Here is a 19489-nt window from a genome sequence, read left to right as displayed (position 1 = left end):
CCTGCGCGCGCCCGGGCCGTAGGGGGCGCGCACGCTTCCTGCTGCCCTTGCTCTCCGCCCTCCCTCCCTTCCCTCGCCCCCCCCCACCTCCCAGTCTCCTCAGCGTGGCGCCGGCGCTGCGTGCGGCGCGGGTTACCCAGAGTGCCTAGCGCGGGGGCAGCTCACTGGAGTTTGGTTCTCGAGGCGGCGGCGGCGGCGGCGGAGGAGGCTCCTTCCCGGCGGCGGCGGCGGCGGCTCCTCAGGCGGCGGCGGCTCGGGCGGCTCAGGCGGAGGCGGTGGCTTCGGCTCCCCCCCGTCCCCCCGCGGGGAACATGCGGCTCCGCTCCCGGAGGCCGGCGAGTGAGTGACCCCCCGCCCGGCCCGCGGTCCCCCCTCAGCCCGCCCGCCCGCCCGCCCGCCGGCCCGGCCGCCCCCCCCGCCTCGCTCAGGCAATGACAGCGGCTCCGGCCTCCCCGCAGCAGATCAGGGACCGGCTGCTGCAGGCCATCGACCCCCAGAGCAACGTAAGTGTCCCGGGGGGCCGCGCCGCCCTGCGCGCCCCGGGGCGGGGAGGGGGCGGCGGGGCACCGGCCGCATGGGCCCGGCTCCCGCCCGGCCCCGGGCACCCCGCCGCCCTGCCCCCTGCCCTCCTCCGGAGCCTCCGCGCCTCGGGCCCGACCCCGGCCCTCCCGGCGCCCGGCCCGCCTGCCGGACCCCGGCCCGGAGCCGCCGCCGGAGCGGGGCTGCCCGGGGGCGGCGAAGGGGAGCTCGGCGACGCCGTGTACGCGAGACCGCGGCTTCGCGCCTGGGCCATGAGGCCTGCACCGGGGGTTGGGGCTGAGTAAGCTCTCCTCGGAGGGTTTGGGGCCGGGGAGGCACGGCCCGGGCACCCGGCTGCCCGCACACCCCTTCCTGCGCCCTCTTCTCTTCCGGGGGACGCAGGAAAAGCTGTCTCTGCCTCCCAGGGCTGGGAGGCGGCGGCCGAGCAACTGGTGTCTCCGGAGCCCTGCCGCTGACCCCTGACCCCCCGCCTGGGGGCCCAGACCCCCTTCTGAGAGGGAACCTCCTGAGGCCTCTGCTGGGAGCCGCGGTAGGGTGGCAGGGTCTGTCTGCCCCCTTTATGTGGTGGCCAGAGGGTTGGGGAAGGGGGGATAGTATGGGCATTCCTGACTGCCCCCTCCCCCCATCACTAGTGGTTGGTTTAGGGGTGGGAAACTCTATTCCTTTAACTTCTCACTCTCTGCTCTTACTTCCATCGTCTTATCAGTAGGAATAAAAGTCTTGCTTCCAGTACTAACTGGGTCAGATTTGAGGGAGAGGGCTCATTATCTGTTCTAGAGTACTGATTCGGACTATCTGACCCCAAAGCACCCTAGAGGTTGGCCTACACAGGCCTTTCCTGATGCAAATCCAGTGTGTTAGCCTACCCTTGTGGGGATGTGGGCACTACATCATCACGTTCTTAAGGCATTTTCACTTGTGCATAACCGACTAAAGAACATATTCTTTTGGCTTTAATGTATTGGGCAATAGGAAAATGGGTAGAAGTTGTTGATGGTTAGCTCCTAAGGTTTGAAATGAGGTATTGCATTTGCTTGAAGACCAGGAAGTGATAGTTCATGTAACTTATATTCCATGGTCCAAAATCAGTTTTCCTTATATTTGGGCAAGTAATGCAGGTTGTCTCATAATCTGAACAGGGGAGTTTTCCTGTTCCTCCTTTATACATTAGTAAAATGTTCTCTAAAATTTTGGAGCACTTTAATACATTTGCTTGTACAATTTTGAATAAAAATTGAGTGAAGATCAAACTTGTGAGGTATAAAGATTCTGACCATTCTGCCTATTTAAATAAACATTTCCAAAGTAATTTTGTCATTATTTTTGACTGTAGCTAATGTTTCAAAAGCCCAATGTGATAGATAAAGTTGATAGCAATTTTTGAAGAATTGTTTTCTACATTTTTTTTATTGTTCTAGGGCAGAATTGGCCAAAAAAAGGCAGAAAATTCTTCCTGCTTCCCCAACCTTTTTTCATGTAATACAAATCTTTAATGAAGTTCAAAGTCATCATGGCTATCTTTTTTTTCAAGTATACCAGAAAATTTTCTCTTTTATTACTGAGAACTGTAAACACCAGCCATTAATATCAAGAAATCTGATTGTCCATAGCTTTGGAGGAAACCTTAGATAAATTTCATGAGTTAAAAAGTTCAAGGGGACAATTAAGAGTTGGGGCTGAAGAAACAGACAGTAGAAGAGATGGGATGTACAAAGGGAAGATGAGTTCTCAGTGATGATAAAATTATTCATTTCAACAAGTAAATTTCTCTGTAGAAGGCATTGGGTTTGGTGATAAAAAGAAGAAAAAAGTTTCTACTCTAGTAGCTTGCTTGCTTTCTAATGAGGATATAAAACATATACACAGAGAAGTTAAAACCTTAAAGAGGGAGTGAACACTAACATTTGAAGGAGGAGCCATGAAATGCTTCATGGAGAAAGGTGAACAGCAAGGAAGCCCAGAATTTTCAGAGGATGGAGGGAAAGAAGGAGTCTAATCCAGGGATAAGGTTTGGAGGTGGAAATGAAACACTGAGTTTATGGAAAAGCAAGCATGGCATATTGGTTAGAAGGTACAACTCGTGAAGGGAATTAATATTGTTATAATCTTGCAAGATCAAGAGAGGCTTTAAAGAGTTTTAATATCGAGTTGAATTGTTTTATATTTTATCTTAGAGGCAGTAGGCAACCACTGGAAGTTACTTAGCTGAGGAATTTGACATGGTCATATTTCTGGTTTAGAAGATTATCTTGGTGGGCACCTATGTGGACAATGTATTGGAGAGGTAGGGAAATAGAAGTTTTGGGGGAATAGTTCAGGAGAGATGATTATACCTGGAAAGATGAAAACAAGACCTCATTCAAGACATGTGGTAGGGGTAGGATTGACAAGATATACAATGGAATGTTGAAACCCTTAAACCAAATTAATTCAGGCAAGGGCAGTTTTTTAGATGCTCCAGCTATATCATCTTGTTTTGTTTAGCTTTTCTGAATTTTAGTGTTCCAAATTAAATGTTGAGAAAATTAGAATATCAGATTCTTTTTGATGTGCTACCCCACTTCCCCTTCAATCAGTTAATAAAGGTAACTTTATGGTAGATGAGGTTAGTTTTTGGATTACTGATTTAAATTGGAAAAAATGTTTAATTTTTTGGATAGTCCAGTATTTTATTGCTACTGTTTTTTTATAATAAGGGTTTGATATTGACCTCTATATAGAGATGAACTGGGTCATCACATATCTTCAGATTATTTTGTACTTTTTCACTACTTTCCTTCAACCACCTTATACTCAACTCCTTCTTTGTAAATCATATTGCTCCAACTCCACCTCTCCATGTATGGAATATTTTTCCCTTTTTATTTCTGTTTGTTGAAATCCTTTTCTTCCTTAAAATTCAGCTCAGTTATTGGCATCCTATTCCTCTTCCTTGGATCTCCACAACTAAAGTGGTCTCTCTACCTTATCAGATTTTTCATGCCTCTATTCATATTTTGTTTCCTTCTTGGATTATAAACTTTTTGTAAACCTAGACCCCCCCCCCCCCCAAGGCATCTTTGTATCCACATGCCTTAGATGTAAAGGACACATAATGATCTAGGTGCATGGAATGGAAGTTACAAAAAGTCAGATTTAGACTTCTTGTAGGGAAAACTTTATTAGCTAAAACTGCCTTAAAGTGGGTCCCATCACTTGCAGCCTTTTAATAACTATTGATTTATGAGGTAGTCTCTGATATTTCTAATACTGAGGTTCTATGATGTTTCTTGAGCTTGTTTGAAGATTTATTCCTTGTAGAAAGCCTGGTAGGCAAAAAATTATATTTTGTATCGAATTATGTGGAACAGGCATTAAAATGGGGTCTGGGAAACTTTGAAAAAAACTTTGATAACAATCTCAATATAATTTCCTTTGTGTTACTATGCATTTTTATTTCATGTATTTAAAAGCATTGGTATGGGAAGACTTGGCCAAGCTGCTAAAAGCATCCATGACAAAAAAAGCTAAGAATTCCTGATCTGGCATCAAATCTGAACAGGGATCGTTTACATGAGCATTATATTGAACAGATTCAGTTGGCGTTTCCCAGTTAAACGTTAAAAGTTTTGGGTAACTGACACAATTAAGATGCATGTGGAAAAAATGGGACATTGTCAGAGACAAAACTAAAATTAAACTTTCTAAGAGATGTAATAAAGAAATGGTGTCATGTAATTCTTAACTTTATGGCTGTGCAATTATAGTTTAGTACCTAAATTTACCTTTTGATTGAAAATTAATGTCAGACAACTGACCTAATATTCACAATTGGGGAGTCATTTTACTGCTTCTGCTAATAATAACTATATAGAGAAAAAGATTACTGGTACTAGAAAAATCATTTCCTTGCTCTGAACTATTGTCACAGGGATATTTCACTTTAAAAATTTAATTGATTGAATTGAGTTGAGTTTCTTTTTGTCTTGGTTATAAAGGCTTTGGCAAATTCTTATAACATTACTTTTCAAAAGGCACCTGAGATTTAAACAAGTAAAACTATACTCTGTAGTAATAATGACAGTAGCTCACATTTATATAGCACTTTACAATTCAAAAGTGTTTTCTTCGCAATTCTGGGAGGTAACTTTATTCTTTTCTTTTAGAAAGGAAAACACACTTGGAGGAGGAATATGCCAGAGCTAGGATTTGCACCCAAGTTTTACTCCCAGTCTAGTGCTAGTGCTCTTTCTATTACACTAAATTACCACCTCCAGTAGTTTTGATAGTTTATATTTGTATTGAACTAAAAAAATATTAAGCATCTACTGTTAGTCATTGGGGATTTAAAGATAAAGTTCAAAAACTTTTTTGGGTAGGTCTAGGCTATCACAGTCACTGGTTCTGTTTTCTTCCCATCCCTCATCCCCCCAATGTCCAGTACCCAGAAACTTCTCTATTTCATTCTGTCAGTTTCCAGTGTCTGTCAATTTCTAGTGTCTTTCCTTTCTGAGGCATCAGAAATGGAAAACCTATCAGAGGGCTCTGAGAAAATCTTCCTCCTTCTCCCCTTATAATCAATCCCATGGCCTTTTCTTGAATTATGAAATGTTCTGCTTGTATCTCTTCCATGGCCTTTTGTGGACTAGTATAGTCATTTACAGAAAAAAGAATAATGTAAAGTAAAAAAAAATGATAAAGAGGTAGGAGGAATCTTCATGGTCCATTAGGTTGCACTTACACTGAGCCTTGAAGGAAAAGAATTCCAGGTAGAAATTGTTAGAGGATTATTTTGGAGAATCTTTTTTTTTTTTAGGTTTTTGTAAGGCAAATGGGGTTAAAGTGGCTTGCCCAAGGCCACACAGCTAGGTGATTATTAAGTGTCTGAGACCGGATTTGAACCCAGGTACTACTGACTCTAGGGCCAGTGCTTTATCCACTGTACCACCTAGCCGCCCCCTATTTTGGAGAATCTTGAGAAGAGACAGCCTCATACTTAGGTGCTGGGAAAGATGAGAGACTTAAGGGACAAATGAGAAGACAAGTTTTACTCCCAACAATAGAGTTCATTGAAAGGAGAGTAGACTGGATTCTATTGATGAGGCCTTCAATTTCCAACGAAGGATGGCACAGTGGGTGAGCACTGAGCTTGGATTCAGGTGGACTGGAGTTTGAATCCAGTCTCAGATACTTAAAACGTAATAGCTGTGTGATCTTGGGCAAGTCACTTAACCCTCATTACCTCAAATTCAGGGCCATCTCCAGTTGTCCTGATCCATATGTGGCCACTGGACCCAAATGACTCCAGAGGAGAGAGTGATACTGGTGACTTAGCACAGTACCAGCACCCCCCCCCCCCCAATACAATTCATGGGCTTGTTATGGCATCCCCTCCTTGATATCATGGTCTTTTTTCTAGAAGAAAGGACAACTATCATCATCAAGGAGTTTGTTTCATTCTCTAGGTGGCTAAACTATGTCCCCTTTGGCTAAAATTTAATTGATTGCCTCTTCATTTTATATGATCTATGAGCCAAGAATGGTTTTTACATTTTTAAATAAAGAATACAAAAACAGACATTAGTTTGTTAACCCTTGCTCTAGGCTAAGGGGGAGTCATAAGTGATATAGTCTTTAGGATGTTTATCTTGACATATGTGTGAAGAATGTATTGGAAAAGGGAGACCAATTGGAAGACTATTAATATTCCGTATGAGAGAATATGAAAGAATAGTAGTATTTTTTTTTTTTTTTGCAAGGCAATGTATGCCATACAGCTAGGTAATTATTAAGTGTCTGAGGCCGGATTTGAACTCAGGTGCTCCTGACTCCAGGGCTGGTGCTCTATCCACTGTGTCACCTAGCTGCCCCCAAGTAGTAGTATTAAGAGAGGAGAGGAAAGGAGACTGATAAAAAGATATGGAGGTAAATTTGTTAACCGAATAGAGGGGGTAAGAAATGAAGAATTAAAGATGAATCTGAACTTTTGAATGAGGGAATAGGACAACAAAGGTGTTATCAACAAAAATAGAGAAGTTGGGACAAGAAACAAGTTTTTTGGGAGGACCTGAGTTGGGTCTAGCTTTAGATATGTTGAATTTTGAGGTGTTGATGGAACAACTAGGTACAAGTTCATTCTGCATTTGGAAATGTGAGTTCAGAAGAGTCAGGCAGGATATGTGGATTTGAGGATTCATCCATTTAGAGATAATGAAACCTTGGGATTATAGTGGTTGTTATAGGAGAGTGTAGAGAACTCAAAGGGGAACATTCATACTTGGCAGTTAGTGGAGGATAGTGACCTGGAGGAGTGGTTGGAGACAAGTAGAATCAGGAGATAGTTGAGGGAAGGGAGAGCACGGTAGATGTTGGAGGAGGGAATGGCCAAAGTGTTATATGCTGCAGAAAGGCCAAGGAGAAAAAGCAATTAAAAGATCTTCGGAGACCTTGGAGAGAACAGTTTCAGTACAGTTACATTCCACCTTTTCACATCACTCTCCGTTAGACACATTGCTTTCTATCTAGATTGTTCCTTAACTTAACATTCCATCCTCCTACCTCATTGCTATTTAATATACAGTCACCAGCTATGCTTCTCAGAACTTTGTCTTTCTTCAAGTTTTCTCTCAGGCGCCAGTCTTTGCTGCTTCTAACCAATTTTCAATGTTCTCTCCCTTGTATTTACTTCTATTTTGTATTACTTGTATTACTAGTTTTTCCCCCTCTATTCTTACCTTTTATGTATCTCTTTGAAGATAGGGACTCTCTTTATATACCCTTCACAAAAAGTTTATAAATATTTGTCGAATTTGAAATCATTGAATAGAAAAATTGCCAAGTAGCTACAAGAGTTCAGATAAAGTTAGATACCTTTGAATTATAGAGGATCTGGTCAGCATTTCATTTTTTTTCCTTTCTAACCTCAGGGCCTGGTATAGTGCTTTGTCTACTATAACTTAACATATGCATATTGATTTAAAATGGAATATCCTAGTGTAGGGAGAGTCACTGGAGGGTTTAGCTTTCCTTACTGTAGGTGCCTTTGCTTCCCATTCCTATGTTCTAAGACCTGTTTTTGTTGTTGTTTTGCTAGGCAGTGGGATTAAGTAATTTGCCCAAGGTCACACAGCTTGGTAATTATTAGGTGTCTGGGGTCAAATTTGAACTCAGGTCTTCCTGACTTCAGGGCTGGTGCTCCATCCATTGCACCACCTAGCTGCCCCCTAGCAAAGTTCGAATCCAGCCTTAGACACTTGAGGTGTTGATGGAATAACTAGGTAGAAGTTCATTTGGCAGATGTGACCTTGGGAAAGTCACTTAACCCTGATTGCCTCATCCAGGGTCATCTCCAGTTGTCCTGATTCCTATCTGGCTATTGGACCCAGATGACTCTAGAGGAGAAAATCAGGCAGGTGACTTATACAGCATGCCCTCACTTAAATCCAATTCATGTGCTTGTTATGATGTCACCTCTCTTGATGTGAAGAATGAAGGACTAATATTAAGGCATATTGATTTGTTCTTTAGCATTAACTATATAGGGGACTTGGGAGTAGAACCAAAATGTTGGAAAATTATCAAGGCATGACTATTTTCTGGAGCTTTTTCTTCAATGCTTTAAGGTAGATCTAGTATCTCTATTTTACAGATGTGGCTATTGAATTTTAGAGAAGAGAAATGACTTGCTGGTAAATAGTAAGATTAGTACTCAAACCCAGATCACCTAACTTCTACATTACTTTACCACTAAGCCTTATTGAGATTGTTTATATACACTGTATGCCTCAAAAATCTTAGTATATTAGTGTTGAATCTTTAAAAAAATCTGAGTTATAATTGCATCAACTTAATTTTGTAGGTCTTCAAATAATGGAATACTTTCATTATTTATTCCTTTAGGAAAATATGGTAGATTCAGATTTAATTTTTAGCAACTTTAAAATTCTCTTTTTTTGTCTCTATTATGTATAAGAACAAATTTATATAGCACATTGAGATTTGAAAAATTATTTTTGTTTAACAATTCTGTAAGGTAGGTTTTGCAAATATCTCAATGTGGCAGATGTCAAAACTGAGTAACAGAGAGAGGAAGTGACTTGCCTCTAATCTGAGGTTTGCCTCTAATCTGCCTCTAAGTGAGGTTTGCAACCTTACAGTCAGGTCACACTATTAATGTATTTGAATCATGATACATGCCTAGGTCTCCTAATTCCAGTGTAGTACTTTCTATTATATTGTACTTTAGGTTTATTCATGATTGGATCTTAAATTTATGAATATGAAATAAGAAAATGTTTATGGATAATACATTCTGTTAATTGTAATTTTGTAGTGCCTCCTGTATTTCACCTTTTTATTTTTTTAAAAAAAATTTTTAGGTTGGGTTTTTTTTGTTTTTTGTTTTTTGCAAGGCAAATGGGGTTAAGTGGCTTTCCCAAGGCCACACAGCTAGGTAATTATTAAGTGTCTGAGGCCAGATTTGAACCCAGGTACTCCTGACTCCAAGGCTGGTGCTTTATCCACTACACCACCTAGCCGCCCCTATTTCACCTTTTTTAAATAAATATTTTTTTTTACATTGCTTAAATTTTTCTCCAATCTCTTTTCCCCTAAATTCCTCTTAAAGAGTCATCCCATATAATAAAGAATATATATTTTTTGTTTTGTTTTTGCAAGGCAATGGGGTCAAGTGACTTGCCCAAGGTCACACAGCTAAGTGTCTGAGGCTGATTTCCAGGGCCAGTGCTCTATTCACTGTACCATCCAACTGCCCCAAGAATATTTTTTAAAGAAAAAGAAGATTGGGGGGGAAATCATTCAAATCCCATCAATATATGGGAAAAAAATTTAAATCCTTGATTTCATTGCTTATTCAATTTAGTTTACTTAAAGTTAATTATATGAATGATTATAACCTCCCCAAAATTATCTGGTGACCAGCTTTCAGATAAGAGTTTTTAAGCTAATTAGTCAGCAGATATGCATTAAACAAGGACAGCTACTGTGTACTAGTTTCTGGGTTTAAATGTTGTATATACAAAGATAGTAATCAAACAGTTCTGTCTCTGAAGAGTTACACAGAAAATGCAGACTATATCCAAAATTAATAAGTAATTTGTGGACAGAGTGTGCTAGCATCTGGAGAGTCAGGAAGGGCTTCATGTTGCTCTGAAGGTTGAAGGTGGGTTTCCAGGAGTCATATTAGGAGGGATAGCATTGCCAGTGTAGAGGATAATCAAGGCATAGAGAGAGAACATGGGGAATCATCAATGGGAAACCATAAGTAAACCAATATAGCAGGATAAGATTCTCTGGATTCTGGGGGAGTGGTAGCCAAGATGACTGAAAAGGGAGAGAGGGGTTGGGTTGTGAGGAGCTTAAAATTCCAAATAAAAGTTTGTGTTTGATCATAAGGGTATAACAAACCACTGTGCTTTTAGTGAGTAAGTAGGTGACATAATGAGAACTAGTCTTTAGGAATAAAATTCCTTTGGCAGCTTTGTGGAAGATTTATTGGAGTGTTGGGAAGTCTTAGTTCATACTTGAAAGGCAATTACAGCTTAGTAGGGACCTATTTGAGATTGTACACCTTGTCCTATGCAGACATAATGTTTGAGAGCCACACGGGAATAGAATTTTAGTGGAGGTCTATGCAAAATAAGTGGCTAACAGTGAATTAACATTGAATTGAATTTTGGACTACAAAGAATAATTGGGGAAATTAATTTAAGAACCAGTGAAAGGAAGTAGTACATGGAACATACATGCTGGAATGACTCAACCCAAGATATGGTAATGGCTGAAAGCATGGATTTAAGAAGTATTTGAGAACACATAGAACTGATTCATTCCATGTTAAGAAACTCCAAAAGCATTTGAGTACTTTCCCAGTCTTTGGAAGACAACAGAAATTACATAGGGCACTGATAAAATATGTTCATAGTACTGAGACTAGGATCACAGGTCTAGAACTGGAAGTGGGGGGGGGAAGAATGATTTTAGAAACTAGTCCAGTGGTATCAAACTAGAGTCTCAACCCAATTTAAAATGTTATTGGTGGATGTTTAATAAAATAGACAACATAGATGCTACTTTATGATTTTGAAAAATTAATATGTAACCTGCAGGGATTCCTTTTTTAGAGTTTAACAGCACTATTCTCTAGACTGCCTCTCTCACTTAATAGATGAGGAAATTGAGGTCCAGAGAAGATAAATCACTTGCCCAAGTTTTCGCAGGCAGTAAATATCTTGTATTTTAACTACCTGGTGCTTCTTGGGCACAGAACTTGTGAATAAAATTTAAAATGTAGGCACTTATAACTTAAATATAAATTTGTTGCTGTTTGTTTTTTTTTTAGTGATTCTTAGTTTACTTTAGTTATATTCATTGTGACCTCCTTTGAGGTTTTCTTGGCAAAGATATTGAGTTGATTTGCCATTTCTCTAGCTCATTTTACAGATGAGCAACCTGAGGCAAACAAGGGTTAAGTGACTTGCCCAGGGTCACAGCTAATCTGAGGTCAAATTTGAACTCCTGACTCCAGACCTTTATTACCTAGATTAGCTTTATCACTAGCTGCCCCCAAAATTTTAATACAGATTGGAACATTGTCACCTAAAAAAAATTTGATTTTGTCACTGGGGCAAGATTGAGAAATCCAAAAATACAGACTCTGAATTCAGTAAACACTAATAGCCTGCCATGGACAATACATTCTGCTAGTTGTTTGAGTTGACAAGGACAAAATAAGACAGCTCTTAATTGCATGGAGCTTATGTTCTTTTTGGAATGAACCAGTTAATAACATTAATTTTGAGAACTAAGGAGGACTTTACAGAGGTGACTGATCTGAGCCTGGGAGAAAGACCGAGATTATAAGAAGTGGAGGTGAGGAAAGAGAGACATTCAGACAGTGAAACTAGTGTGGAAATAAAAGGTGGGAGTTCAAATAGTTTCTGTGGTAGTCTGGCTAGAATATGAAAGGAAATAATAAGAAACCAGGCAGGAGAAGTATTGTTTCATTTATTGAGAGCTCAAAGGGACCTTTAATGTTATCCAATCCCTTCATTTTATAGATGAGAAAACTATCTCAGAAAACCTTAAGTGATCTACATAAAGTTACATAGATAGTAAGTTAAAAAGTCATTATTGAAACATGGATCAGCTCACTCTAGATCTAGTCTAGTGTTAAAGCTCCCTATTTGAGTGTACTAACATTACTTTAGGAGTGAGGGTTGAAACCTTATAGTCATTTTTGATTTCCCTCTCCCATTTATAATCATTTGACAAATCTTGTGGATTCTATTTCTACAATATTATTTATGTTCCTCTTCCATTGTCTTGAGTTGAGATCCTTGTCAACTCTTTATCTGGACTATTGCAAGTTTCTTTTTAAAAACATTTTTATTGATGACTTTTTTGCCTAATCAGCAAAACTGGTTAATAAAAAAAGAAAACACATGACCGTTTGTCATCTGTGGACCTCTTACTTCTTCACAGGAGTAAGGGGGAGGGATTTCTTTTGCATATTTTCAAATAGATTTCCAATTATTGTACTAATGATTGTACTCATTCTTCAATAGTTTACAAGTGTGTTTCTCGTCTCTCACTCCCTCTAGGGTTGATTATTTCCATCTTTCGTCATCTTTGCTAATTTTCTGGGAGTGAACAATGTTCACTCAATGTTTTTGCATTTCTCTTCTTAATGATTTGGAGCATTATAGTATATGGTCATAGTTTACAATTCTTTTGAGAACAGTTTGTGCATATCTTTTTACCACTTAACATTGAAGATTGACTTTTGGTCCCAGTGTCTCAAAAATCTTAGTGCAGTTTTAAGTTTTAATAACTTCAGAAATATAAATGCTACAGGTTCAGTTGAAAGTTTACTTTTTTACACTTAGTTTTGTAGATTTTGATTAATAAAATTTTAATTTTAATATACATTTGGTTTGTGTGTAGGGCAGTTTTTTGGAAAATACTAGTATGTCAGTGAGGAGGTCCTCTTGCTTAACCTCTGTTACTTGTGCTTTATTACACCTTTGTGCTGGAGTCATGAAAAACTCATCTTATTCTTTGGTTTGATTTGTAGAGGAGGATTAAAAATGCAGCCCTTCCATGCATTGAGTAGCAGTTGATGGAAGTTTATTAATAAAGCTTGAAAATTAATAACTGTTTTATAACTATAGCTTTATACACAAAGCACAAAGTGGTTGTAAAGTTGAATTTTATTCATTCATCACTTATTTATTTATTCACTTATTTATTTATTGTGTAGCAAAACCTTTATTAGATTTCCCGTAGTCTTATTTTTTGGCCTTTGGAACAGCAGCAGCTTTCTGAGCAGGTGCCTTCTGTGCAGGTCCCTTCTTGGCTGGGGCCTTCTGGCCAGGTGCTTTAGGGCCCTTCTGTCCCTCTTCTGGCCTGGAGCTGCCTTCTGACCTGGAGCTGTCTTCTTTGCTGGGATCTTCTTGGCTGAGACCTTGGAGGCAAGTGCCTTCTGGACAGCTCCCTTCTTGGGAGAGCCCTTCTGGGTGGTGGCCTTCTGAAGCTTCTTCACTTCATGTTTGATAATTTGGTTTCTCATTTTTTTGGCCTTCATGACTTTGTAACAGTCAAAATCTGTCATCTTAGCTTTCCTTTCTCTGGCTTCAATCTTCTTGGCCCATCTTGGTGGCTTTCCATTTTGTATTGATCTTTTCTTTCTTCCAAGCAGCACAGATGTACTACTTCTGCCTAGCACTGTGTGGGAACTTGAGAACGAAGTCTGTAAGTTGCATACATTTAAATGGTATGGCCTGCCTCCTCACTCCACTGCATGGGCCATCCACCAAAGCCCTGTTCTGGTTGATCATGTCCATGATGGCTACCAGCTTGTCCATGTGTGGCCTGAAGGAAATGTAGGCCACGTGGCCAATTTCCACCAAGTGTTTGAACACGATGTTGGTGGCACTGAGTGAGAAGGGCGTAAAGTTGAATTTTAATAGGAAATAATTTGTCAAATTTTTTTTTAAGCTCGTAACATTTGTATTTCTGAAATTTAATTAGTTGTTTTAAGATATTTGGGATACATGTTGTATGTTGTCTGTAGATTAGATCCACCAAACCTTTATACATTAGCATTTTAATTAGATTCTCTTCCTTATTTAGTCCATCTTCATTCAGATACTAAATTGATATTCCTAAAGCATAGGGTCTGATTATGTCCCTTCTTCTGCTCAAAAGTTTTAGTCGATCCCTATTTATTACTTCCAGAATCTGGAGTCAGGAAGACTTGTCTTCCTGAGTTCAAATGTGACCTCAGACCCTTGTTAGCTGTGTGACCCTAGGCAAGTCACTTTTATCTTACTTGCCTCTGTTTTCCCCATCTCTAAATTGAGCTGGAGAAGGAAATGGCAAACCACTCCAATATCTTTGCCAAGAAAACCCCATATGGGGTCAGCATAGAATTGGATACAAATTACTTCTAGGACCAAAAATAAAATCTTTAGCTTGTTATTTAGCCCTTCCCAATTTGACTCTTATCTATTTTATTTTTTTAGGTTTTTGCAAGGCAAATGGGGTTAAGTGGCTTCCCCAAGGCCCACAGCTAAGTAATTATTAAGTGTCTGAGACCAGATTTGAACCCAGGTACTCTTGTCTCCAGGGCCGGTGCTTTATCCACTGCACCACCTAGCCGTCTGACTCTTACCTATTTTTAAAAATTAGATTTTAAATTTTTTCAAGTAACAAGTATTTTTAAAAAAAAACATTAACCTGTCCTTTCACTCTCCTCCCTTTATTAAGCAAATTAAAAACACACACCAAAGTTTCCCTCAAATAAATAGACCTACATAATCCAGTGGAACAAGCTCCCCTGTTAGCCTTGTCTGAAAATATAGTGGCTTTGCATTTTAAATTTGAGTGGGAAAATTCCTAGTGAGAAAGTTCCTAGTGAAGTCCTCTCAGGGTTAAAAACTATTTTGGTCAAGAAAACCTTGCATTCCAGAGGAGGCTCAGAGCCACCTGCTTTATGATAAGACTATTTTTGCAAATTAAGAGGACAGTCTAACCACAGACATTACTTCATTAAAATAGTGATGAAGGTCCCAAGTTACCTCACCATCTGGTGGGACAAATACTATGAAAACATTTTTCTTTTTTCTGTCTTTTGCTGGGGTAGATTTCCCACGAATAAGATTGTACCTCTAGAGACTCAGCAGTGGGAAAAAGAGAAGGTGGTTAGGGAGGGGGACCTGTGTTAGGACCTATATAATCTTGCTCTTGACTGCATTGGCTGCAGCTCTGCTTTTTGCCTCTTCTGTTTGGGGAGATTTTTGAGCCTGCCCTTTCTTGAGAAAGATAATAAACTTTCTTTTACTCAGACCCAAACTCTGAAGATTTTGTTTAATGGATTTTGATCCCATTCAAATTAATTAGCTCTCTGTAAGAAAGGGAGTATCATTCATGCTGAGTCTTTTGGATTCATAGTTTATCATTGTGTTGATCAGAGTTCTAAAGTTGTTCAGGGTAGTTTTTTTCACATGATGTTATGTAATTTTTTTCCTTTAGTTCTGTTCACTTTGCTCTACATCAATTCATAAAAGTCATGTCCATCTCATATATCTGCTTGTTATTCCTGGTATAGAATATTCTGCCTCCTCTCCCCTTGTGTATGGGCAGTCCTCCCATGTCCAGAATTCTTTTTTTCCTTATCTTTTTCCTTGGAGCCCCAGTTTATTTTAGACTTGGTTTAAGTGCCATCTCCTACCAGGGGTCTTTTGTCATTCCCTTTTGTTGTTACTACTCTCCATCTTTCCAAGTTATTTAGTATTTACTCTGTGAGTAAATTTGCGTTTACCCAATTTCATGTGGTTTCCTCCATTAGAATGTGAGCTCTTCAAGTTGTGGGTCTGTTTTGTTTCTGTCTTTGTGTATACACAAAGACAGATCCAGATCTGACTCCAGATCCAGCATGTTTTTAATTCCATCTTATAGATGGGTGGCAGTTATTTATGGTTGATCCCTTTGCAGAAGTTGCAGGAACTGACTAGAAGCAGGACTAATGGTATCTGGAGGGCACTGCTTTTCTTCTGTTCAGTAGAGTTTGAGGAGAGTTGGTGGTTGAAGTGGTGGGTTTGACTGACATAAGCTGTCTCCTATTTTTCCCTCAGAGTCACTTTTTTGCATTTAGGGAAAAAAATAAAAAGAGTGGAAATTTTCCAAATTCATTACAAGAGTTCCATTTTCTACTAAAAATTAAAAATGTAATTGGGAAATAGTTAAGAAAATAAATAGAAATTTAAGAAGACATAATGGCTAGAGGACATAGAGATGTAATCCTGAAGATCCTGACCTATATTATATTTCAATGTGCAGTAGTTGGAAGTTGTAACTAATATATAGCTGAAACTGGTAATATGGAAATTCAGAAGCATTTTCTGTAAGAAATGAGTTTCTCCACTCTTTGAAGGTACATGGTCTACACTATGGTGAGCATGGAGGTTAAAGGAACAATTGATCATCTGTTTGGAAAAAGAAGTCCTAAATTTTGACCTAATGTGAGGTTAAAAGCAGTTATTATTTATTCTTGAATTTTTAGAACAGCCTCTCAGGGCTGGAAATCTTGCTGGTGTAGGGTGAGGAAGAGTTGAGGTAGTCGCCATGTTTTCATTGTCTCAATCAACTTTTGATCCTAAAGAAAGTAGTTTGGAAAGAAAGCTGTTTGCTCAGTGATTTTTTTTTCTTCCTAAAAACTGAATAAGTTGGTTTATTTTTCTTTTCTAAATTTACAATCTACTCTTACTGTTTTGCTAGAAGCTTGGATTATTTTCTAAGTGCTATACTTTGTTTTTATTTGTTAGTTTTTTATGTTTTTGCAAGGCAAATGGGGTTAAGTGGCTTGTCCAAGGCCACACAGCTAGGTAATTATTAAGTGTCTGAGACCAGATTTGAACCCAGGTACTCCTGACTCCAGGGCTGGTGCTTTATCTACTGCTTCACCTAGCCTCCCCTAAGTGCTATACTTTGATAGTAGATTGTGTGCTTCAGTGCTTTCTCTGAAGGAGAAATGTGCTACCTTTATCCATTTCCTGTGGTGACTGGTATTAAACTTTTAGAATTTTTGACTGGGATTGGGAAGCAGCTTATAACTGTGGAAGGAAGAAACAGTTTTTAAGAAAATCGGTCGACCTATATTTTACAACTATTATTGTATACATTGAATTGAACAGGTATAGGAAAAGTTCATGGTGAAGATTTCAAAAGTATCTTATGGGAAAATATTTTCAAAGATGACATATCATTAAAGGTACCATTGATAACTTTGGATCTCAGTTTTTTCATCTGTGAAGAACTTGGAAGAGTAGGACTAGATAACTTTTGAGGTCCTTTTTACCTTTAAATCCTGTGATTGATGTTCTCTTCCACCTTTTAACCTTCTAGGTCATTGTGGAAGCACCTTGGAAAGTAAATTATTATGTAAGTAATGTAATTTTTAAAAATGTTATTTATTGAAATGCAAGGCTTCTATTTCTTATCCTGTTCTCTGCCTCCACTCATGTAAGTTCCTTAAGGACAGGAGGGATCTTTTAATTTTTGTCTTTATTTCTAGTGGGTGGATACTAGTGACAAACAGTGGCCTGGATGGGTTTCATTTTTGAATCATCAGATCTGATATACAAATAAATGAAGTCAAAGAACTGTTTGTGTCTCTAAATATTTCTCAGTAGCACTTAGTGCAGTGCTCTGCACTAGATACATACGGTTATATTTTGTGAATTATGGTCTGTCTTAGATACCAGTGAGGATCTAGTTTTAAGGATGTAAAAGGATTAACACAGAGCTATTTATATGAGATTTTAAGTAGGTACTTGTATGTAATCATTCATTCATTCATTCATTCATTTATTTGGTTTTTGCTAGGCAATGGGGTTAAGTGGCTTGCCCAAGGCCACACAGCTAGGTAATTATTAAGTGTCTGAGGCTTTGAATTAAGGTACTCCTGACTCTAGGGCCAGTGCTCTATCCATTGCACCACCTAGCCGCCCCAGTACTTGTATTTATTGAAAAAAAATCGAAGGAATTTTTAATGTTCCTGATATTTTTCTCCTTAACCTGGAAATTTTGGAATTTGGCTATGATGATATTCCTGTAAGGTTTGTTCTTAGGATCTCTTTCAGGTGGTGATTGGTAATTTTTTTTTCTATTTCTACTTTTCCTCTCCTTCTAACACTTAAGATAATTTTCTTTAGTCATTTCTTGTATGATTGTATCAAGATTCTTTTTCTGATTTGTAACTTTCAGGTAGTCTAATTATTCTTAGGATTTCTCTTACTCTAATCTCTGTAGATCAGTTTTTCTTAAGGAATATTTCACATTTTCTTTATTTTTTCATTCTTTATATTTTGGTTTATTATTTCTTGGGTCTCATAACTTTGCTAGCTTTCCCTTGTCCAGTTCTAATTTTCAAGGAGTCATTTTCTTAAGATTCTGGGTCTCTTTTTCCAGTTTAGTTGACTTTCTTTTCATAGATTTATTTTTCTTGGATTGTTCTTTTTTTTCCTCAGTCTCTTATTTTATTTTTAAAGTACTTTTGAGTTCTTCTATGAATTCTTTTTGGCCAGGTAACCATTTGGGTAAGAGAGGCTCTTTTTGCTTTAGTATCCTCCTGAAGATGAGTGAGAGGGTTCCTTGCAAAGTCACCAATCTCACCTCTCCCATTGTTCAGTTAAACTGTCTTAACCAGGATGATAGAACTAGTAAGTGTCTGAGGCTGGATTTGAATCCACAATAACTGTTTATGGTTGAGTTTCTTCTCCTTTGCTGGTTCAAATATATATATATATATATTTACCAACTTGTTTTATTCACCCTCTAGTCCTAAGGTGTAGGGATTGGTGCCTTTGGCCTGGGTCATTCTTACTTATTTTTTTTTAACTTTATCCTTGACCCAACTTGTATACTTCTTTTCCTCCTCCAAGCCACAGTTAGGACCCCTAAGCACAATGTGCTGGAAATGTTCTTGCTCCCTGAGGAGAACCCTCCATTGACTATAACACTTCTCTTCCCCTCTGGGCTGGAATTAAGACCAAGAACTCAGTTCTTCTATGTGTCCACAGACAGCAGTATCCCCAAGCCACTGCTACTTGAACTCAATAGGTACTTGCCAGCTTTTCTTCTTGCCCGATTTTTATATATAGGTCCTTTTTCTTTGATTAATTTTGTTTTGTTTTGTTTTTGTTTTTGCAAGGAAATGGGATTAAGTGACTTGCCCAAGTTCATGCAGCTAGTTAATCATTAAGTGTCTGAGACTGGCTTTGAACTCATGTCCTCCTGACTCCAGGGCTGGTGCTCTGTTCACTGCATCAATTTTGTTACTTTGACCACTACTGGTATTACTTAGTATGCACAGTTAAGTAATGTTTTGAGTCATGATTTTCTTAATTGTTCCTTATATTTGGATTTTTATTCTGATTGGGCAATATTAAAAAAAACTTCATATACAGAAGAGAGCAGTAGGAAGTTCAGAAGGGGTCATAGACAAGCAAGTCAGTGTTCAATTTACAATTAAATTTAATATAAACTTAAAAACAAGTTGTATATAATACAGATTTCATGGTATATTATCCATATATATACATATATACATACATACATACAACATGACATTCATGTTACTTAACTTTCAGTCTTTATAAAAGATTTAAATGAAGTTTTCTAATAAGTAAATGAATATTATAGAAATTATTGAATAAGATTTTAATCTGGAATTGATGACCTAATTTGGTAGAGATGTAGTCCTTGACTCCTCACTATTACTTCCTTCTCCTCTCCATATCAAATTTGTTGCTAAGCCTGGTCAGTTCTATCTTGAATTACAGCACTGCCCTGGTGCAATAATGCTACCACCTCATTCTTAGACTATTAAAGTAGCTGTCTGGTCTCCCTGCATCAGTTCTTTTACCACCTCACCTCCCTGGAACTCTTC

The 19489-nt window shown here is 38.8% G+C and overlaps 1 protein-coding gene and 1 pseudogene across 2 annotated transcripts in view; one reads left to right on the top strand and one right to left on the bottom strand.

The window, feature by feature from the left end:
• The first annotated feature begins 256 nt into the window (after nucleotides 1-256).
• Nucleotides 257-19489, top strand: part of MED26 (mediator complex subunit 26) — a 129601-nt gene continuing 110368 nt past the window's right edge. The window contains exons 1-2 of one of the 2 annotated variants that reach the window (XM_074204397.1): nucleotides 257-503; nucleotides 16945-16980. In XM_074204397.1, the coding sequence (XP_074060498.1) occupies nucleotides 432-503; nucleotides 16945-16980 (108 nt within the window). In that variant the 5' untranslated portion in view covers nucleotides 257-431. The remainder of the gene's footprint in view (nucleotides 504-16944; nucleotides 16981-19489) is intronic. The other variant, XM_074204398.1, reaches the window with a different exon arrangement.
• On the bottom strand, nucleotides 12791-14626 carry LOC141496942 (large ribosomal subunit protein eL14 pseudogene; annotated as a pseudogene).

Source organism: Macrotis lagotis, chromosome X (genome assembly GCF_037893015.1).
Source record: "Macrotis lagotis isolate mMagLag1 chromosome X, bilby.v1.9.chrom.fasta, whole genome shotgun sequence".
NCBI classification, from domain to species: Eukaryota; Metazoa; Chordata; class Mammalia; order Peramelemorphia; family Peramelidae; genus Macrotis; species Macrotis lagotis.
The sequence above is the reverse complement of the archived record's forward strand: the minus strand, read 5'-3'. Positions and strand labels throughout refer to the sequence as shown.